This window comes from Crinia signifera, chromosome 19 (genome assembly GCF_055691185.1).
Source record: "Crinia signifera chromosome 19, ASM5569118v1, whole genome shotgun sequence".
In the NCBI taxonomy this organism is placed as follows: domain Eukaryota; kingdom Metazoa; phylum Chordata; class Amphibia; order Anura; family Myobatrachidae; genus Crinia; species Crinia signifera.
Window position 1 is genome coordinate 127,272,687 of NC_139226.1, and position 24,020 is coordinate 127,296,706.

Genomic DNA, 24,020 nt, shown 5'->3' on the forward strand with positions numbered 1-24,020 from the left:
GGACCACCGCAGCGAATATAGGTAAAGCTGCGTGGATGGGGCATTACAATAGCACCGCAGCCCCCCGGTGCCCGCACTTACCCAGCGCCTCCCCGCGACCGCGGGGGCTGCGGTGCTGTAGTTATGCCACTGGTATATATATATATATATATATATATATATATATATATGATGTAGATAACCCAGCACGTCTCTAGTAGTTGTCTTGGTGCCATCTCATTTGCCGCTGGGTGAATTTTGGGGAGGGGGAGCGGCACTCCACAAGACTGTAGGATAATGACAGTAAAGCCAAGAAACCGGCAGGTGGTCTAAATCGACGTTTCAGTTTTATTAACCTCTTTCAAGATCTTGATAAAGGTTAATAAACCCTAAATGTCGATTTAGACTAACTGCCAGTGGAAGGGCGTGATTAATGCCCCCCCCCCCCCATTCATCCACAGGCATTGACAAGTGTCAGACATTACACTGACCTGTGGGATGCATCATGCAGGCTTCACCTCATCAACAGTGACAGCTGTAGTTCTCTGGGCAGCTCAGCCTCTGTGGTTCTGCTCTTCTAACTTCCTCAGTGCCCAGGCCAGGACCAGCTGCCACCTCCTGTCACTGAGGGGTGAATGACAGGACTTCAGATGCCAAGGGGGCGGGGCTTCACGGGCGCCGGTGGGCGTGGCTTCGGCTGCAGACAGACCACAAATGGAAGGAGCTTCAGGCATCCAGGAGCAGGTGAATAAATGGGCTGATTTTGATACGACTGATCCCCGCTCCTCCACTTCCATCTGACCTCTAGTGCACTGCAGCAGCAGCCAGTGTCTAGAGACTGAGCCGGCACAGCAGCATTTCTTGTTCCTAGTGTGGGTGGGACCTAGAGGTAGTCTGGGAGTTGTAGTAGATGCATCGCCAGTAGTTCAGCCACTGGCTGGCTCAGGCTGAAAGTCTCTGACTGGAAGAGGCAATTGCGCTTATATTGAAGTCTAACCTGATTGGTGGATAACCCAGTGATCTACCAATCAGCGTTTAGTACATATGACACACTGCACAGCAGTACAGCCGCCCGCAGCATGACCACGGGCACTGTCATACAGCAGCACAGCAGTAGAACTGGTATGTGTATGTGCGCTCCTTGCTCTGTCCCTCTTTTCTATTCAGACGCCCCACCTGGAGCCGCCCATGCTGTCGCAAGCACATTCGCACAGCCAAGGCCGGCCGCGGCCATCTTTAATTAGCATTTTGCTGCGGCCGCGGCCGGTTACCATGGAGATGGTGGTACAGCGGGCCAGCCATGGCAGGTGGGCGGCCGCTACTCCTCCAAAATGTGCCGGCCCACCGGGAAACGGCCCGGTTTCCCGGTGGGCCAATCCGCCCCTGATGGTACTTGTTTCCTAGCACGGCGCCCACTAAGCAAATAGCTTAGTGGGCTATTCTGCGTAGGAAAATCGCATTGCATCGCGTATCGTGTATAGTGCTGTGCGATGCGATGTGATGCGATGTCCATATTAAGTGCACAGGAGTGCTTATACAATGAAATATCGCATAGGATCGCATGGCACCAAATGCGATGCAATATTTCATTGTACTAGCAACCCATGCCATCAGATGTGATGGGTGCTTACTATGACATGTGATGTGATTACATGTGATGGGTGCTTAAAATTGTAAGCACCTCTGGCATTTTGAGTCACCCCCTGTATCCACGCCACCCTGAAGCGTGGCGAGCACAGCGGAATGGTCCTCCGACCTTTTCATTCACCCACTCTCTGCATCGGCGTGGAGTTGATTTTATATAGTCCGCTAGCCACCGAGCCCGAAGCGTGACGAGCGCAGTGAGCCCCACGAGGGGACACAGATTACTTTACATGTATTCTGCGTCTCCTTATAAAATCAACTCCATGCCGACGTGGATAGTGGGGGTATGAAAAGGTTGGAGGACGTGTTCCGCTGCCCCTCGCGGGGCTCGCCTCACTTCGGGGTGGCGTGGATACACGGGGTGACGCAAAACAATGCCAGAGGTGCTTACAATCAAAAGCACCCATCACATGTAATCACATCACAGGGAGCGGGAATGTGAAAATCGCATTGCATGCTTGTACAATGCGTTACGCAATGCGATGCGATTTGACTACGTTTGCGTACGTAGCAAATCTGGGCACCGTGCTAGAAAACAAGTACCAACATTATTACTTAACAAGTTAACATACCATGAAAATCGTTCAAAAGGTCAAACTTTCAAGCACCATAGAAAAGCAAAAAAGACAACGAAAAACATCTTAGGCTTTTTTTTTTTTGCGAAGAATAAAACGGTGATAGGGCTAACACCATGAGATCACTGTTCAGTGACTACATGAAAACAACTTTAGTACCAGTGACAATACAGGCCATTCTCAGTCATTCTGTGTAAGGTATTTCACTGGCATGACAGAGGAGCCACAATCACTGTGGTTAAGGTTACTATGGAAACACTGGGCCAGAATGAAGGGGTTTCTTGCACAACTGGTTATTAAGACATTTTTAATTTATCTTTTTTCAAGGATATATTATTTTTGGAAGTGAGACAATCATGTTTTCTTCACTCCAAATAATTGCACTTGATAACAGCATTCTCTGTGCATGCGGATTTCTTCAATTAGAAGGTTAGAATGGCATTTTCATCCCAAAGTAATTCATTAAATTTGCAAATTAGGCAAAGGCCATATACTGTATACAGTAATGGTGCATATAACCAAAGTATGAATGTCGTCATCTATAGTCTATGGAATTCGGATCACTGAAAAAAAGCTTCTCTTGTAGACCCTTCATATTATAGCTAATAAACCAAAACCTAAAGTCTACCTACAGTACCTGTCACAACCAGGGCCGGACTGGGACCGGAAATCCGCCCTGAAATTTTGAGCACACAGGCCCAACTACAGCAGGCGGAACCCTTGTGCGGTGAAGCCACGCAGCAAAAAGGGGGCATGGTCTCATGGAAAGGAGGCGTGGCATCACAAAAGAGAGACATTACACATTATGGAACACACCGTTATGCCCATTACACATTATGGAACACACCGTAATGCCCATTACACATTATGGAACACACAGTTATGCCCATTACACATTATGGAACACATTGTAATGCTCATTACACAGTATGGCACACACCATGATACATATGCTCCACAGTGCCAGGTACATATGCCCCCATCGCCAGGTAAATATGCCCCACAGTGCCAAGTACATATGCCCCCGGTGCCAGGTACATATGCCCCCCCCCAGTGCCAGGTACATATGCCCCACAGTGCCAGGTACATATGCCCCCTAGCGCCAGATACATATTACCCCCACATAGTGCTGCTCACCACACCGCTGGCGGCTTTATTCCTGCTGCTCCTGCCACTGCTGCTTTGTGAGAGGAGAGCACAGGTCATCAGCCTCTGTCCAGTCCGGCGGCTTCCTGCTTGAAATCTGCCGCCGGTCCGTCAATATGCTAATGACGTGGGGGCATTTGCCAGAAGTGCCAGATGGCCAGTCCGGCCCTTGTTACCCATGCTAGCGTAGCCATTTATGCTTAACTAGTTGCCAGCCTGTCAATATGATGGAACAGAACCGTGATGTCAGCGCTGGTGGCTGCGTGCCCTTACAGAGCAACACTTGAAAACCACCACACCAGACAATGGTCTCCACTGTGAGAGCATTGACCTTAGGTTTGAAAAGGAATAGATAAGTGGACAAATATGTCATAAAAAATTTTACGCCCAAGTTTAACGTAATTTCATGTGATCTACTCCATTGCATAAACCCAAAACTCCTACTTAAGATGCTTGTTGAGGCTGGCACTGAGGTCTGCATTCAGAGGTCACACATGCTGCAGTAACAGAGAACTGTGCTTACTCAGCCTTTATATCGGTCAACCGGCTCTGTCCATGCTCTTGCTGTGCAGCGCACTTCACTAGCATTAAAATATACTAGACACAGCTACCCACAGCACTCTGCTCCTCTGCCATTATTACAGGCCTCTGGTCTGTCTGCTCCACACCAGGTTTCCATCAAGGATTTAAACATGGGTACAGTCATCTTGAAATCCATCATATGATCATTCCACAGCCAATCCTGCTGACCCCAGCAGCCTATCACCTGGCACTAGTTTCTATAAAATGTTTCAGAAGACCACTCCCAAATTACCAGTGCAATGATGTCCTCAGCCTAGCTGCATCCTGTGGTAAAGCTCCTGTGGAAAGCTCTTTTTACTGAAGATCCTGAAGAATGTTCCCATCATGCTGCACCGCCTGGCTCCCTTTCGCACCGGACAATTCCTGTTCTCCTTCAGTTCCAGCAGATTTCAGAATTGGCATCAGTTTCATACTAAAGTCTTACCAACTATGTAAGCCACAATCGGTGACCCATCATCAATATACCAGGCACCTTTGGTACCTGCTCTCATTAGTATCATTTTTTGGTGTCTCGACATCGGTGTACCACCTGAGCACCTGCTACCCATGGTGTTCATTACTGGTACCTATCATCGGTACCAGTTAACATTAAATTCCAGCAGCGGTCCACAATAGCACCAAATGTCACCTGTGGTGCTACACCTCCACCCTGCCTATTAAGCTACCTATTGTACTGTTACCAGCATCGATAGTCTCCATTGGTTCCAGCCAATAACTTCTCTCCTTTGGGTTCAGCTGATTCTAGTCTTTCCTTTGGTTGAAGCCAATTCCACCATCTTTTTCGGTTCCAGAAGATTGCAAGTGTCTGCTCCGCCAATCAATTGTCATATCTGTGACCTATCATTATGAACATGCCTTTCTCCACCCCTGAATGCTCATTGGTTCTGGGCTCCACATTCACTTTCTCCCAGTAAGTGGGGGAAATTTACTAAGATGTGTATTCTACTTCACATGTGATGTTATGGGCACCCAATCAGATCCCGTCTACTATCTTCTAGAGGGTGCTAAATAAATTAGAAGTAGATTCTGATTGGTTGCCCATAGAAACATCACATGTGAAGTAGAATTTCCCCCAGTGTCTTATGAATGTAGAGGAATCTTATCAGGCCTCCAGGCTTCCACTTCTATGGAACCCTATGCTGAACCCTCAGGTATGACAGCTTGCTAGACAGCATATAACTAAGTTCTAATGTAAACGTCATTCAACAGGTTGGTGTTCCAGACTTTGCGCATCCGCGCAAATGTAAAACCATTGAATCACTTCCAATAATCATTCACATACAGTAGGTATAGATGCTGCTGCTTCCCCCCCTGTGTTTGCAACCAGACATTTGCCACTGGCCTTGAAGTAGAAAGTTATTGCTGAGTTATATCACATGACAGCATTAGGTGTCGTTGCCCCTCCCAGTGTGGGCTATTGTTGCTGCAGTAGGGGAAGATGGTTTGGCACAGCTGCATTAACACTGTGCATCTGTTCTGATAAAAATGCATCACCCTCTCAGAACTGTGGAGGAAGTAAAAGCTTATAGGCCAAATGCAAAGATATTTACCACTCTGAATGCAAAGTTTGTATTCTGGCAGATCTCAATGGAAAAATGAAATACCCATTATTACATGTTCAATCCACCTGTGGACAGCTACACATTCCTCCAAATGCCCTATGGCATATACAGTGGAAGTGAAGTATTCCAACATTAACACAAAAAGACAGCATTCTCTCCTTTTTGTGTTATTTAATTTTTTGTCTAGTGGTAGCAAACCCCCAATATGTCATTCTGAATCTGACAGAGACACGTTAGGATACAAGGGGGTCCATCAGCCGCAAAATTTAGCGACTGCCACTTTTTGCTTCTCTAAGTATTCCGACATTGCCTGGAGCACCAAGTATACTCTTGAAAGATCGTTGTGGATCACATCCTTTATGGCAGAACACAAGTTGAGTCTGCAGTCCTTTTTGAGAGTGACTAACTACCAGATAACATTTTACCCCACTACTGTAAGGTCACAGACCAGCCCTGTCAGCTTTTGTACAATGACATTGAATGGTGTTAGGTGGGTTGCCTTGCTGCTGTTATTTCCTGCCTCAAGGCTATGCTTACTACCAGTCAGATCTTCAATGGAAGAAACCAGACTACGATCCCTGCCAATGCCTCGTCACATGGTCTTCACGGTGTCTGCCTGCAACCTACCAACCCACTGAGACTGAATCACATTGCGCTCAATTAAATAGAAAGTGTTGCCTCTGGTCTTTGGTTGTTAAAAGCTTCATGAGTTTATCTAAGGACCTCTAGTTGTTGTTGACGCAGTTAACCAAACCCTGATCACCATTCTCAACAAACCCCTTTCATGCTCAAAATGGTAACAACTGGTAGTGGTGTAAAAATGTGGCCATGACCTCCATCCTGCTAACCCCATATCACAAGCTCACTTCCTGAACTTAAGTGTCCCTGATGCCAGTAATGAACTGTATGTCATGGACTTTGATTCCATCTCCTCCTGGTGCATAGAAGAGCCCCATGATGCCACATTCATGGATGACCTCCACTAACTGTTGCTTTGAGTTGTCCTGCATGGCTTCCAACTCCAATGACAGGTTTCATGACATCAGGTCTATCCTGGTCTTCTACTCTGAATCGACCCTCTCAGATGGTGTCCTACCGCATGGACAGCATATTGTGACAGCATATGTCCAGGGTGGGATGCATGCTTTGGTATGTTACGTCTTCAGACATTGTGCAAGTTGTCTTTGCTATACCCCTGCAGTGCTTTACAGGCCCATTATGCCATGGAACCATTCACTATACATGATGTTCGTGGTTCATAGTCCATCTTTACTGCATGTTTATTTGAATGGAGGGGGATAGAGCACCTTGTGTTTGTGGATTCCTATTCCGGTTGGATTGAGTTTTTCCTAAACTGCCAAAGTCATCATAAGCATAAACCAAATCTGCTTATTGATAATGCCATGCAAATCATGATTTCAAAACATTCACCAGTGAATGGGACATCTTAAAGATCATCAGCAGTCCTCGCTAACCACAGTCAATGGGATGAGCTGAAAAGGCGATATGTTCTGTGAAGAACCCATTCAATAAATGTTAGAGATAGTTCTGAGTCAGTACTTTGTTTTTCCACATGGCATGTACTGAGGCTCGAGGAAAAGAAATTCCGTACTGAATTAAGAAGAGAATTCTTCACATTAGAGCAGTAAAATTCTGGAACTCATTGCCGGTGGGGGTGGTTACAGCAACTACTGTTAATGAATTTATATCGGTACTTGTGTATGATCAGGGCTCCCGGCTATGCGAAGTTTTCAGCATAGGCTAAGCTACGTTGTCAGCGTAGTGACTCAGCGGTAGACCTTCACAGTCAGCGTAGTGTCCCCGTCAGGCAACTAGTCACCGTACTGTCCCCGGGAGCTGCAGCTCTGTCCCCAGCGTCCTTGGCGAGCCTCTCACAAAGCACCAGTAACCACCAGATCCCCTACGCTGGTGGACGCCGGCGGAGAGGCGCTCCATCTGTCTGAGAAGCAGGAGCGTCCTCTCAACTTTTTCATAACCCCACTATCCACGTCGGCGTGGAGTTGATTTTATAAAGTCTGAGCCTGAAGCGCGACGAGCCCCGCGAGGGGACACGGCTTACTTGGCGTGTATTCCACGTCCCCTCGTCATGCTTCGGGCTCGGTGGCTCAAAACGCTCGCCACACTTTATAAAATCAACTCCACGCCGATGTGGATAGTGGGTGTATGAAAAGGTCAGGAGGACGCGTACCATGTCCGCTCGCCACTCTTCAAGCTGGCGTGGATAGTGGGGGTGTTTCAGGAACACATTCACACCTGTCATGTCAGGCAGGATAAAATGGTCAATGGCTCGCACACAATGTAATAAGCTTAGCTGACTGTGTAATGCTGACTGACTGTGCTAACTACGTAAGCTCCGGCTGCCCACGAACGGGCGGGAACTCGGGGCTGATACTAAACAGGGACGCCTGACTGGCTACGCTAACCTCGTAAGCTCCGGCTAGCCGCGAATGGGTGGGAACACTACGCTAATTCTGACAGGGGATGCTACGCTAACTACGTAACGGGCGCCGTGATAAGACACAAGGACCTTTAAATCAAAACTGGATGCAGTTTTGGCCACTAAGGGAATCCTATAGATATGACTTACTCAAGTCAGTAGTTACAAGCTAGATAGGTTGATCTCGATGGATTAACGTCTTTTTTCAGCCTTCATTACTATGTTACTATGTATTTATTGCAACATCCATCTGTGCATGGCAGAACAAGCCACATACACATTTTACACCTACGTTTCATTTTCAAAATGGCTTCTTACTCAATAGCATATCCACAGCAATACATTTGTAAATTTTTCTCCCCAGCTTTGACCAACATCCAACTTTACATAAAAGAGTAAAAAAAAGGATGAGTGAGCTGTGACCAAATTGGGACTGTGGGGTAAGGAAAATATAACTATACTAATGGGAAAACTTTAACCATGTGAAACAAAGAAAATGGTTTGGAATGTCATTTTTCGATTTGAATAGCTTTAAAAAACTTCATTGCAGTTTATTTATTGTTTGCCATTTTACCATAGTTTGTAAACGTTATCTTTAATTATTTACAATGTTCACTTTGAGTGTAATTTAACATAATTGTATCACAAGAGGTGGAATGTATCAAATGTAAAATGTTGTAGAACCTAAACAAAATAGCGTACTTCATATGGTTCCCCATATGTATTTCAAAGGTCTGCGGTAAATTTTGGAAATATTTGTTGTGGACCCCCTGCAAGGCAAGCCTATTGAATTTTAGCGGGCTATGATGTGATATGACCATATGCAGAAAGCAGTGGCGTAACAATAGCCCTGCAGACCCCGCGGTCGTGGGGAGGCGCTCAGTAGGTGTGGGCGCCGGGGGTTTGCGGGGCTATGGATGCTCTGCACTGCCCTGCTGCCTTACCCTGCTGGTGCTGCTTACTGTTGCCGCTGCTGGGTGTGTGGCCGGGATCCATGGATCTACTAGTCTGCGGTCCCGGCTCTCCTCTTAGCTGACTCCTGCAGTCCTAATGGAAAAAAAAAAACTAACATAAAATGTCCACCCCCTTAACAGCAGACACTTGGGGTGGACATTTTCTGTGAGTTATTTTTTTCATTAGCACTGCAGAAGCCAGTGAGGAGAGCCAGGACCGCAGACTAGTAGATCTGCGGGTGCCGGCCACACATCTGGTGGCGGCAACGCTTTATTTCACAGGGGGGGCGCCGCCAAAACTAAGGCAGAGGGGCGCTGTTTTTACTGGCAGAAAGTTCTGAAAATCATAACTTTCAATAGATTTTGCTGGCCATATAATTGCAAGAACTCCCCAGAGAAGGATCAGAAGTAACCCTTTCAATTCCCCACAGCTTATACTTCCTGGTCACAGGGCCGGCTCTACCATTAGGCAGCTGCCTAGGGCGCCAGGCCCGGGGGGGGGGGGGGGGGCGCCACCAAGCCTGCCTATCAAAAATTAAGGATGTCTATGAGCATCCTTGTACTTAATGAAGGTGGCATTAAGTACATCCATACTTTCCCTTGAGGCATACTTAACAAAACAATAAAGTGATAGTAGTGATGATACACCATGGTGGACAAGGCCCTGAAGTGAAAGATTGCGAATTACATTAACTTCTATAGAAATATGTCTGATTTGTAGAAGGCTATCTGTGTTACACAGGGTTGGACCCACAGGGGTACAGAGGAACTAGTTACATAGCAAATCAAAGAAAGCGAATATTAATCTTTCACTTATTTCTAATGAGTAAAGGGTACTTATATGTTAGTTGGGTGCCCACTAAGCTATTTGCTTAGCTTTCGCTCGCCACACTATATAAAATCGACTCCATGTCGACATGGATAGTGGGGGTATGAGCGTACTAACTATAGCGGGCGCCCAACTAACATATAAGTACAGAGTAAAGTTAAGTTGCATACGCATAAACAGATTATTGTTAACAATATGCATGATAACGATATAGTTAACAATGTTTTTTGTGCATATCAACTAGTGTGTACGCTCTATATCATTCATGATGCCCGCTCATGCAGGTCGTTATGGACCCCCTCTGCCATCTGTATGTGCAGCAAAATCCTGACTATGGGCCTACAGTATATCAGACTTGACACACATTGGACTGCGAGAAGAAAGCCGCCACCCAGACAGAAAGCGAAAATGCCCCTTGCTAAATTGTAGGAGAATTGCGAATGGATCACCAATCGCTATCCTATCCATATACAAATCCTGAACTATTGAACAGTTTTTGACATCTGTGCAAGTGATTACTGTCAGTGAGTACTGTCGGAGCTGCTCTCGTTAGAGCAGATCCCGGCAAGATGTTCAACAGCTCCGCCAGCCTGCACCGTACACAAGAATGGGGCTTGTGTGCTCCATTCTTGGCAATGGGACGCATGAGCGTGTGAGAGGTCTGCTGGCCCACCCTCCACCAGCGCTCGCCAGCTATTGAAATCTGGCGAGTGCTCGGCAATAACGAGGGCAGCTACATCTGTAGGTCTGAGGCTCCCGCTAATCTGCAACTGTGACCGGGTAGAAGTAGTCATCGCTGATGTCACAGACGCTCCTCAAAAACACCTAGGCACTCCTGCATTTTTCCATCCACTCCCAGAAAACTTCAGGCTTCCACCCCCAAATGCAACTGCAGCTCCATTGCATTTACAATCAACTCGCATTTTCAGTCGTTGGTAGGTTTTCAAAATACAGTATGTAGTATTGTATAAATAACATTTATAATTTTTGACTCATCTGAAATAAATCATGATTATATGGTTAAATAAAATTTATTTAATAGATTATGTTGTTTTACAAATTTAAAATGTTTACTATAATGAAGGTTAGTATAACCAAGGATTAAAATAAAGTACATTAATTAAAAACAAAATGTAATAAATGACGTATGGAAAAAAAAAAAAACACCTTTTGTCACATACATTCTATAAAATGTACATCTGGGGCATTGTTATAAATGAATATTTAAAAACTATACATGAAAAAGATTAAACAAAACAAAAAATATTCTTTTGAATGTTTTTGTAGTAATACAGATTTAAAATATTTTTTTTTTAATGTTTTAAAACATACCGTCTTTCAAAAATTGTATATGGCAGTGCAAAAAAATAAAATAAAATTTTACTTTAAAGGTGCTATATACAGCAATGATTAAAAAGATCACATTTCACATTGGTAAAGCAGTGCTGATAAGGATAACATACTGGCTTGTAAGACCACGAATGGTCTGGGCTTATCGTAAGGAGTGATGGAATAGAGACCTCCATGAATGACAAAACAAACATTCTTGGGGAACAGAAAAAGCAATTGTGACCTGTGCAGTATTGCAAACCCAACGAAAAATGTGTTTAAAAATAGATACAGTTCTTTAAGTGCTTTAGAATTTCGGCAGTCCAATCCCAAAAAGAAAGTATATTTTTAGTTTGTTCCCATCGAGGTATATCTTGCATGGACAACTTTATCATATATATGGTTTTTCACGAATTTAAATGCTACGCAGTCACATTACTACTTTATTATTGTCCAAACTTGTTTAAACATCCTGATGTAAACTGGGTTGGTGAAATAGAATCCATACAGAACCCTTTGTTTATTGCACACGCTCCTTCTGGATTTCCTCTTTCTTCTATACAATTGCCATTTACAAGACTCTGAAGTCTTTGCCGTTCTTGGGCTTGTTTTGCTCTGTTGGCTATATACCTTACTCGGCTCTGACTTCTAGAAGACGTCCTCCGAAGAAGATTCATGCCATCATCCTCATTCTGAACAGGATGAAAATCAGTGGGAGAAGTTATATCATTTTCTTTCTCAAAACTCGTTAACTTTTTTAGTTGTTCTGTAAGTGAATCCGTAGACTTTGTGGAAGCGTTCGAACCCCCAGGTCGCCTCTGTGCTCTCATTGATCTTGTAATAAAACTTCTGCTTATGCTTCTGTATTTGCTTTCAAAATTGCATGAAATATCATCTGAAGTCAAATCTCCAAGACTTTTGGACATTGATTGGGTGGTTATTGGTTTGCTATCAGAGGCGGATTTCTTAGTTATCTGTTTCAGACTGTCTACGTATAATCTATTCCAAGTGTTCCTTCGTGGTAACGGCGGCAATACTTCTTCGGGGCCTCTGGCCAATGGTCTAGTACATAGTTCATCTATTGCTTTGTTGTTGGAAATTAAATTAGGGTTGGACTTGCTTTTATTTACTCCTAAAGAAATTTCTCTTGCTGAAGTGGTCGCAGATCTTGGTCGTATGTTATTTTGTAAACAAATGCTTTCAAAGTTATCAGGTATATCAATATTGAGCAAACTTTTCTGTGCTAAATTGGGTAAAGACAAGTCAATCACTGTATCATTGGACGATTTACTGGAAGACGAAGACATGCTGTCCCTATGACTGTTCATCTCTAGTTTGTTCCATATCTTATCATTAACTGTGGCATCAAAATACACTTCTGCCACAGGGGACTGACATGCAGAATTTAAATTTAAGGCTGAGCTATTTGAAATAACATGATTTTCACTCTTTGTTCTTCTCATAGGTACAGGCGGGCCAACACGTGAGAGGGATGGTTGCTGGACAAGTCGATCAGACCTCGGTCTCGTAACAGCAGACGCTAAAGGCTGTTTTGTTGCATTGGGCCTTATTTGCTGTTCTGCAGGCTTAGTAACTTTATTTGCCTCTGAACTGCTGCTTTTTTTCAAACAAAATTGTTCCCCTTGACTCTCTCTTAATTTACAGTGTTTGGTGACATCTCTTGAAACATCAGCTAATAAAGACATTCCTGGCTTTAAGTGTGTAAATTTCAAGGTAACTGTGTTTTCAGGTTTACCATTGGCATAAATGAGTGTATTTGCATTTTTATCGTTGCATGGTCTTTCATTTATTTTTTCAGTACCAGGAAGCGGGCCATTGGCTACTTTAAATATCTTGTCTATGGCAGGGTCAATGTCAAGTTTGTTTGTTCTGTGCATGTTGTCAGTGGTACTGGCTACAATTGGCCATTCAGCTTGAGATCCCATTGATTCACACCCTTTACCGTCTTCATTTCTGATTGAGGCAACAGGCTGGAGAAATGTTGGACCAGGAAGAGGTGTATCCTTGGCAAAGGTGGATTCTTCTGTAATAGTTTCAAGACTGCATAAAGAAGAGACTGACCTATAAATTGAGATGTGTCTGGAATCTGAAAGAGAAAAAAGTTCGGAGTAATTAACCAAATGAGAATCTAGAACATGTCCGTGAGATCTAAATATCGAAAAGGAAATAATGAATACTACTGAAAAGGCCATGCAACAGGGGATATGCAGATTATAACTTACATATACCCTGTGAAGCCATATCTAGTCCACAGGCAACCAACTGTACAAGCTTGAGTCAAAGGGAATACAACTAATGATGATGATAATAATAAAAACAAACAACAATAATAGATCTTTAAAAAAGCATTGGAAGATAATATTCCAAATGGTCTTCATGGCTAAGCTGATTTACAGCACAAAGTCATCTCAAATTTAGTAAATTGATAAAAAGGTACTAAAATATAATACTGTATAAATACCAAGGATGTACTGAAACCCATAGCAACCAGATATTCATTTTTAAAAAAGTATAGTGGGATACACAAGAAAAAACTAGTATCTCATTGTTTGCTAAGGATTACAGTCCATACTGTACTTAAGTGGCAGTATACGAAGTTAGTTACATTTAATGTAAATTTGGAATTCTGTAAAATTTCAATGGATTTTAATAAATGCATTACGGTATGTTCATTAAGACTTAACGTGAGTACAGATTTAAAATCTATTAATAGACTAATAGAAAATATTCATGCAAATAAAATATACCTAAACGTTGAACAATTTCAAGTAAGAAGCTGACCAGCTAAATATAAATATATTTGTTTCTTACACATTTCCTCAGAGCTGCAACTAGGCAACTCGCTTCATGCAGCCTTAGAGGTCAATAAGGTGCGGCTGGGAATATTCCAATGTATTTGTATGTTTGTGTACCAAAGATTCACTTCAGGATAGCATTAACAATTTCCAGATCTGCTTCTTTTTTGTCACTCTCGTTCTCTGACCATGAAGAAGCCATTGTATAGAAGGCAGTCAAATGTCACTGACATACATAGTTTAACCAAGCGACACTTGTAATATAACATGCATATATACACATACGAATGTTGACCTTACTGCAGTCTACTGCTGTAGCCTTTACACATATAAAATACAATCATTCCTATAGAACCTTAATGTATTTTACCAAGGGTTAATGATTGTGAACGATGAGCACTACTGAAAACGTTGATAACCCCAATGTGAATTGAAGAATTTCCACCATTCCAGTCAGTATACACACAGAGCAGAAAGGCAATCCTTTATCAGCATGACAGCATAATGGAGTGAGGAACTTGGGTTCCTTTATACAGTACTTAAAGCAAGAGGCCCTTACGTGGCAACCAAGAAAGGGAAACCATGGGAACTGCCACAATGGCAGAGAGTAAGGAGGGAAGACCTCTCATGAACACTTTATCTACACCAAGACAATAGCTCCCACTCCTGCACCTCCGTGTCATCTTATAAAAAGATGTGAATTAGAACAGGACACACATCATTTATTTGGGTAGCAGTAGATTTGTATTGTATGATGATATTTTCGTATATCCAGGGCTGGATTAAGGGGGAGGCACAGGGGATCAGTACCCCCTGCCCCCCCCCCCCCCTGTGGTTGGCATGTTTTTGTTATTTAAACTTTTTTTTAGCTAAAGGTTTTGTGCATGGGAGTGGGGAAGTGCTGCATCTTCACCATTCTGCCAATGTGACAATGATTAATGGTGCATTACTGGGAGTTGACTAAGTCCCATGAGACCCAAGAGGTCAAAGGCTGAGAGGCTTGTATTGAGCTCTGCTTGGTGGAGCTCAGCATATGCTTCTCAGGCACATGGAGGACAGCAGCAGCAGCGGCCTCGTCATGGGAGAGTTTTTAATCAGAGGCAGTACTAAGCCTGTCAGGGCTCCTACAGAGTAAGGTACAGAGGGACAAACACAGGCTTTTCATGTAGTATTTTATATTAATTCCCCCCTCCCTGAAGTTATCCATTGACCAAGTTTATACTGCCTGTACTCTTGACAGTGTAATATTCTCCCGTGCAGTTTGCGGCCAGTAATGACATGTGGGAGGGGGCCCCCAGTCTAAAGTGCCCAGGGCCCCCCGAAATCTTAATCCGGCCCTGTGTATATCGATTTTATGCATCTTCGTAAGTGACTGCCTATTAGCATTTTCTTTTTACCTTTTATTAAAGATTTTCATGTGTTTTTTTACTAAATAATCACATGCATAATTTACTAACCAAACACTACATGCAAAACAGACAACAGCTTCTACATACATGCACTGTCTGGATGGAGTGTTCAGTAACAGGGTTCATTGTAGGAAAACAAACTCTTTAACCCATAGACCAGAGGTATTCAATATGCTGCTCTCTAGCTACTGTGAAACTATACATCCCAGCATGCCCTGACACAGTTATGCGGTTAAGGCATGCTATAACTGTGGCAGGTAATACAGCGATGTGTAGTTCCACAGCAGCTAAAGCGCCGCATGTTGAACACTCCTGCCATAAAGTAGACAATACCTCTCATGTATCCATTACACACATATTTGTTTCCTTCTAATGAAAAAATATTAGCACTTTAATGCTTCTACAAAGACATAAAACAGCGCCACCACAATAAATGTAGGCGGATTGTGGTACTGCAGCCAAATCCATTTTATTTGGTAGAAATCTTTTACATAGTACATTTTCTATGATAACCTAGCTATAATAGATTTCCCTTGCAAAAAAAATCAGTTTTCATGCTATTATATTATAATATGAATGCCAACTATTAGCGAGCATCTATTATGGTATTATACCGCCACACTTTTCTATTTCATAATACTAATTTGTAAATGGATATTTAAGAGATATTGACCAGAAAACACATAAATATCACATAAAATGCCTTCACTGCGAGGGGACCCAAACTAGTCAGTTACCTTAACTCGCTTGTCCTTTCAGTCTTTTACTAGAGAGACAGAGAAAGTACAAGTGAAGAGGCAGAACACAGGAGAGTATTAGTCACGGAAAGAGTTGAGGAAACGTATTCTGAACATGAACAAGTAAACGGACAGACATATATGCACAGACTTTGCTACGTGATGTACTCCAATCAGAGTTTAAAAGGGTAAAAAAGTAAATAAAAAATAATGTGCTTTATATGAAACTGGTGCTCCAGTAATTTTCAAAAATGTTTTAGAACCCAATTTCCAATTAGAATCGAACTCATCAGCACTGTTAAGAAAATGAAAACTAATGTCCAGAAAATCATTTTTTGTAGAGTTTAATAAATGTGTAATGCAGTTTATGGGGGATTGCACTTTAGGTGCAACAATCACCTTCACATAATGGTGGGTGGCAAAGCTGGTGCCACGGAGGGCGCTCTAACTCAGCTGTGCCAGCGACATGCATAAAACCACCTGCTAGGAGGTTCGCAGAGCAGGCAGCATTGGTATTAAGACTGCCGTGCCGTATCTGGCACGGCACCACAGAACGGTGATGAAACCTAAAAATAAACTACTACTCCCAAGCAGCCCTTACTTCCAGGCAGTAAGGGCTGCTGAGAGCTGTAGTTTTTTTTTAAGTTTCTTCACAGTACAATACATGCAAAATAAACTACTGCTTCCAGAAGTCCTTGCTGCTGGGCACTGTAGTGGGCACTGTAGCGGGCACTGTAGCTGGGCACTGTAGTTCTGGACACAGGCCCTTATTCTGATCGGTGCGGAAATTCCCGCTTGCGTACGGGCCGCCGATGTTTATCTTCTGCGCATGTGCAGAGGTCACTCTGCGCATGTGCAGGCGATTTCGCCGCAAGGATTCTCTATACGCCGCACAGGGGGCGTAGAGGGGCGTGAGGGTCTACTTATCCTCATTACCCTATGCATACGCCCAGCGTTTCATGGGCGTTCCCATGCAAACGCGGGGCGTATGCATGGTAATGAGGCCGTGACGCGTGGGTACGGGGCAGGCATCTGACATCGCCGGATGTCAGCTGCCCGCCCCCATACAAGATTTCACACGGACAAGTGTCCGTGTGGTCTTGTGTTGCGGGACCTGGTGGAGCGTGCGGCCCTGCATTCGATGTTCGGCGACCATCGAATGCAGGGGCTGCTCCCACCATGGAGGAGGCGTATCCCCGTCCAATTTCATGCGGATCGCCACATATCCGCGTACGGACGGCCGTGGCGATCCGTATGGAAGGCGGGGATTCGCCTGGTGCGTTGGAGCCGCATATGCGGCTCCGGCCGCACCAACCAGAATAAGGGCCACAGAGAGGCAGAGCCAACACCACTGCCTGCTCTGCGAGTCTCTGGGCAGGTGTCGCAAAGGGGGGCAAATCAGGTTAGGGGCACAACAACAATGGGCACAATATGTAATGGACACTACAACATTGGGCATAATGTGTAAGGGGTTCCACAACATTGGGCATAATGTGCATGGGGTGCTACAACTGTGGGCATACTGTAAAGAGCCTCACTACTGTGGGCATGCTATATAAGGGTATAAGTGTCACTACTGTGGTGGACCTACTGTGTAAAGGGCTTTGCAACTGGCCATTTCTCATGAGGCCACACCCCCTTAATTTTTTTGTGCGCATTTGGTATACTTATCAAAACGTTGGCTTCGTGCCAGCCCTGAACGGTGGTAACCATACTGTGATAAAAAATTTAGGCGGAGTACAGCCATTCCACCACTTAGGACGTTGTACCAGTAGACTTTTAGGTATTTCACCTAAAATAGCTGCCTAGCCTGGATCTGTGTGTGCAGGATAATTAGTTCCTTATACGTTCCTTATGTTATTTCATGTTCTTAGTGCACTGTTCTGAAAATGTAAACCTCTGTAACGTGTTATTGATACCGGTTTGGCGCCTTGAGTTTTATAGTAGGAAAAAAACACTATAGAAATAAAAACGATAATTTATGGAGTTTAATTAATCCATGAATGAATGTATCAATCCCTGGGCAAAACAATGTCAATCAAGTCAAAACAAATCAATCAAGTCTCCCCTTACTGAGCCCGGTAGTGTAGGTCCTTGTGTCTGTGGTAGGTACATTATTTACAGTAAAACAATCGGACTACAAAGAAACCCCCCAAAACACAATAATGTCTGTTGGAGGCACAAACCCATTACCTACTGCAGGGTAGAGAGGAAGTAGCACGTGTGTAGCCTCCTCCATCCAGGTCCGCTCCTCTCTAACCGGCGGCAGTGGCGAGTCTGCGCACTAGGGGCTAAAACTGTAATACGCATGAGTGGCCATTGCCCCAGAATTTCTCTACTGCACATGAGCAAAATGAAAGGGTAAATACCCGCCGTGCTGTTTTCCCAGTGATAATTTATGTTCTTTCTGCTGCTGACGAGAGACTCAAGAGAGGTGAATATTAAAGACATGTGTGTAATGTGTGCCCGCCTTGGCCTCAAGTTTCAGTGTGCGCCACATATCCTGGGGTGTGGTATATGGTCCCGACGGTCAGGTTCCTGACAGTCATTAGCCCGACTGGCCGGACTCAGACAGCGGGGCCAGTGCAACAAAGCCTCTTGCGGGCTCACTGTGGGCACGGTGGCTCTATTCTCCCTCTATGGGGGTCGGTGGCCCTCGGGACCCCGAGTGTCGGGGTTTTGACTGTCGGGACCCCGAGTGTCGGGGTTTTGACTGTCGGGATCCTGACTGTCGGGAAACTGTCCGGCACCCACATCCTGCACCCATATACAGTATACAGTGTGACCAGACCCAATACTGCTGGTACCACTGTGTGCTGGCTTTGCTTTAACTTTCTACAGTGCATCTGGCTCCACCAAATGCATCTGCTATTGACAAAAAGAAAACTATTTGTATTGTTGTTACTATTATAATGCCTAAAATAATAAGAGGATGTCTACAAATTTCTTCAAAAGGTTAATACATAGCTATTAAACGTCAGCAACAGTGTTCCGCTTACTAAATCTAGATTATATATTCATTAATATTCTCAGAAACACTTTAAATCAACTGTGAGCCCATTCCTGAACTTGCACTTCACTTGACACAAGTACTTCATTCTAGTGACTTGTTTTATTAGATGTGTGTAATGTGTATAAATGGGACAATTACAGAGGTGACCGTACAGAGGATGATAACAAATGGGTTCTTCAGGCTACAGTATGTGTTGTGGTGTATTATCTATCTGTGGTGGTACCTATTCTCTATACACGCATGCATGGGGTGTAAAGCAAAGGAATACAGTTGGACAGCTATTCGGCAATGTAGAATTGTACATTATAATGGGGGTCTTGTGGTATAACAGTGGAATTTTATTGAAGCATTTTTCCAATTTGGATTTTCTTTCTCACAGTAACAATAGATGAGCTCTAGAGGATAAGGGACATTTAGGCCAATTAAAAACAAATCCCATTTCAGATAAAATTTATATAAACTTTCTGGAATGGACTTCTATATGGGTGCAGTACGAAAAAAACGGCAGTCGGGAACACGATGGACAGAGATAAAGTTCATCCTGGTATTTTTACCCTACCCCTAAATCCTAACCTTCTCCATCCATAGCCTAACCATAAGCATGCCCCCTGCAGCCTAACCCTATACTCCCCCATGCCTGCAGCCAAATCCTAACACCCCCCCCCCCCCCAATGCCTAACCCAAACCCCAGGGCTGGAGAAGGGGGTGGAGGTTGGAGAAGCACTTGAGGACTACTATTCTGTGCTAGTTTATAGAGGGAGTGAAAGAGAGTGAGGCTTTGCTGTGTTTGAAAAGTGTAGGGGGGGGGGGGGGGGAGTTAGAGACTCGAGGGCAAAGCTTCTAAAGCACATCCAGGGACACTCATCAGTGTTCTGGGAGCAGAGTTTTAGACAGAAGCCACTGCACTGCGAGGCTGTACTCGGTGTATACGGTGGGTGCTTGGGATGTGTGCATGTCACTTAGTAATAATAGCCATGAGTGTGAGTGATGACTACCATTGTGTGTGGGAACACACAAACTGACATACTGTATACAGCCTTCCTCTCTGCAGATGTATAATTGAGTAATGAGAAATGCTCTGCAAATGCTCTCATTCAACTGAGACAGTTTTATTAGCATTTGCTAATATTTTGTACATGTATAGAGGAAATCAAGAGAGCTACTGTATGGTGTAGTTTGGTTTCCAACAGTGTATAGAGAAACTCTGCGTCATTACATTATGTGCAGTATGTAATCAGTTTTATTACAATACTTGTCTGTAGCAAATGGTATATGATAAAACTGAAGTGCTTAGTATTGTCATGCAGTTGTTGTGTTAGCTGCTCCCCTAAATGTTTACCACCCTCTCCATAGGGCACTACTGTGTGCTGCAATGTGAATAAGGAGCAATACAGTGTGGTGCAATGTGATGAAGGAGCAATACGGTGTGGTGTAATGTGAATAAGGAGCAATACGGTGTGGTGTAATGTGAATAAGGAGCAATACGGTGTGGTGTAATGTGAATAAGGAGCAATACGGTGTGGTGTAATGTGAATAAGGAGCAATACGGTGTGGTGTAATGTGAATAAGGAGCAATACGGTGTGCTGTAATGTGAATAAGGAGCAATACGGTGTGGTGTAATGTGAATAACAGGTCAGTACTGTGTGACGCAATAAAAGACACCATTGTGTGATGTAATATGAATACGGTTGCACTACTGTGTGGCATAATGTAAATTGGGGCACCCAGCAAGCCCACCCCACTTTTTAAATGCAGCATTTCCTACATTGTACGCTGTGCCAATTTCAAATACAGGTGCTGGGGGGCACAGGGCACCAAAATGTCTGGCTACAGCTCTGCTCCTGACATCCAATCCTTTAACTCCCACATGCCACTGGAACATAAACGGGTTACCCCAATGCGGTGTATTCAATGCTTTCTGCAAGCTGTGACAGCGAGCAGTGCTGCCTGCTCGTTGTCACAGCTCGCAGGGCAGTATTCAACTGACCCCCTGCACACGCCGTTTACCCCATCACTAGGTTTTTGGAGCAAGGAGGAAACGGTGTGTGTGGCCACTAAAACAGCGAGGTTTGCGGCTAAATGCAGTGGGCTCCCTGCATTAGCCGCGAGCCTCGCTGTTTGGGGGAATCCTTGCTGTCCTCTGACAGCGAGGATTTCCCCTGTGCGTTGAATAGGGTGAGTGGACGGCGCAGGGTTTAAACGGCGAGGATCATTTGTTTTCGGCGATCCCCGCAGTTTAAGCACCTCGCCGACCGCATTGAATTCACCCCACTGAGTATGAACTCACATAACCGTTATAATCTTCTATTTTATCTTCTCTGCTAACCTCTGTGAGGGGTGGTACAACTAGAGAATCCAGTTCCCACCACCCTACTTGCAAATTGCCCATGTATGTTTTAATATAAGGCCGTAAAATACTCCAGACAGTGACGCGGAGACTCTTCCACTTGGTATAAAACTCACTCACATACTTCTAATATTTAGTTTGCTGTAATTTCTACTGGATCCAGGTAACTTGCTCCAATTAACTATTTTACACAGTCTCATACAGTAAGGTGTGTTAGAGTGGTAGTTAATAAAAATGCAATCTTGGCAAAAAAAAAAATATTCTTTATAAATCGCAAATTTAACAGTGAATTAGGATAATTTCTTGCATGTTAGATTAGGCTCCTTTTCCCAAATCCACAACAGAAGAATATCCTCTTTCAAATTTAGTGGCAAATCTGATTTTATTATTTGCTTTGTTAATTAATCACCAACTGTGCTCAAGGGAAGATGGTCTTTAGGGACTTGCTGGGGACTCTCACACCTCAATGTCATCTGCTTGTGCCATAAAACCACCCACTTTACCTCCATGTTCCAGACCGAGAGATCTACAGTATATGAACTATGACATTTAAAAAAATAGCTATACATAGTAGCACTCTATAGTATGGGGGGTAGTGCTGCGCTCAATCTAAGGTTATCTTGTATATGCTGTAGTAGACTCTAAATTGTGGTTCAATTAATCTGACACATTGTTTATTACAACAATATTTTACTTAAAAATAATTTTAGGTATTGAAAGATACAAGCTTGCAGTATTGTGGTCTTAATACACAAAAAGGATGCACTAGTTTGTAATTCACTGTGCACAATCTGTCGTATTATCTCCCAGTCTGTACGCCCGATAAAAAAGTCTCAATGTCCCAATTTGCAATTACTCAGAACAAAACTGCATGAATTGCAGTATAATGGATCTCAGTTTATGTCTAGACTTTGTTTGCGGCGTCCCGTCAAACAGTGGTCTAGATTCGCAAGTTTAGCACAAGTCTTCGGGTACCCCTTTTAACGTGAAGATTTGTTCAGCGGGTTTTCGGAGGGGGGGGGGGACCGGTGCAGCTTAGGGTGCCGGTGTCAGGCCCGCTGCTGAGCGAGATTGCAGCGGTGATGTATGAGTGCTGTAGCGCTCAGTACCTCACGCGCCGCTCTCTTGCTGGCTACGGTGACTAAGGGCAGCGGGGGAAGGTGTTTGGGGCAGCTGATCGCCGCCGTCGACACCGCCTCGCTTGACCGCCCGGGGGGACCTCCTGCCTCACAGTTCGCTCCGTCTCCTACTCACCCTCTCCACGTCCACGGTCTTCTCTGCACGACGAGCAGCCGGGTTTGGTGTTCAGCTCGTGGCGGGGGATGATGACACTCCGGTGCTTGTGCTTGTTCCTGCTGGGGTGTATGGATATCCCTCCAACGCGTTTCAGCCAGTTGCCTTCTTCAAGGAGGTGTGTGTTGCTGAGGTTCCTGTCTGCTTAAATGCACTGGATCAGTTCTCTCACATGTTGCTGATTTAGTTAATTGGAATGTCCGTCATTCTTAATTGGCACTAGGTTCCCCTATTAGCGTGATTGCATAGTGGTTTCGTTTGTGTGCAATCCCATTTTGCTCTTGATTGTGCCTGATATACTCATATGTTTATAGTGACATATTGCTTGTTAGGGGATTCTGACGTATTTTTATAAGTCTGATCTTGTCGGTCTTATATATTTGATTATAAAGCCGGTTGTTATCTCAATTAGCATGGTATGTTTGCAGGGTCATAGTTGCACCTTTTAAACATGTCTTACATTATAGAGTAATTTGTGACATTGTATCAGTCTCCGGGTGCGTTCCTATCGGTCTTATATACATACTTGTATATTTTGTAAAGCCGATTTTTGGCATGAACAAGCTGTTCATTTTTTTAGTTGTCTGTCCATAAATGTGGTATTTAGCGGTGTAAGTCACATGATACTTTCCTGTGTGGTTGTATGGTCACTTATTTTTTGCCTATGATGGATTTAACCTCATAATCAAGATTTAATCCCCTAGGTGCAAATGTCTTTAGTTTATACATCCATTTTAGTTCATTTTTATTGATTTTGTGTATAAAGTCTCCTCCTCTCCAGTTGGGTTGTACTAATTCTATTCCTACAAATTCTAATGTTTTGGGGTCACTGTCATGGTGTAACTTAAAGTGTCTCGATAGGTTGTGTTCCTCATGTCCTTTCCTTATGTTCCTTATATGTTCACATATTCTGTCTTTAAGTTGTCGTGTTGTCCTGCCTATATATTGTTTGTTGCACCCACATTTTAATAGATAGATCACTCCCTTGCTACTGCATGTAATTTTTTGTTTTATTTTAAATGTGTCTTCGCTGTTTGTGGATTGGAAATCGGTGGTGGGCTTTGTGCTTCTTTGTTTTTGATTTTTGCATCCTGTGCAGCCCCCACAGAAGAAAAAACCTTTGCTTGATTGGCATTTATCTATTGTCAATTGTGTGTTTGATTTTGGGGGAATGTGGTTTCTTGTTAATTTTTGTTTTAAGTCTGGTGCTTTTTTGAAAACTATTTTGGGTTTGATTGGGAGGTGGTCAGCTAGGGTTTCATCTTCTAAAAGTAATGGCCAATGTTTGGTTAGAATTTTCTTTAGTTGTCCTGACTGTTCGGAGTATTGTGTGATGAATAGCACTTC

General features: G+C 43.8%; 1 protein-coding gene and 1 long non-coding RNA gene across 11 annotated transcripts in view; one reads left to right on the plus strand and one right to left on the minus strand.

Moving 5' to 3' along the window:
- Nucleotides 1–943: 943 nt before the first annotated feature.
- Nucleotides 944–16,545, plus strand: LOC146042987 (uncharacterized). The gene is made up of 3 exons (XR_014464083.1): nt 944–1,101; nt 8,311–8,386; nt 16,042–16,545. It is a non-coding gene; the product is annotated as an uncharacterized LOC146042987 (long non-coding RNA).
- Nucleotides 10,898–24,020, minus strand: part of PLCH2 (phospholipase C eta 2) — a 595,308-nt gene continuing 582,185 nt past the window's right edge. For 4 of the 10 annotated variants that reach the window (XM_083163318.1, XM_083163314.1, XM_083163315.1 and 1 more), the window contains one exon: nt 10,899–13,164. In XM_083163318.1, the coding sequence (XP_083019444.1) occupies nt 11,504–13,164 (1,661 nt within the window). In that variant the 3' untranslated portion in view covers nt 10,899–11,503. Of the gene's footprint in view, nt 13,165–16,019; nt 16,049–24,020 lie in introns of all 10 variants that reach the window. The other 6 variants (XM_083163311.1, XM_083163313.1, XM_083163310.1 and 3 more) reach the window with 3 other exon arrangements.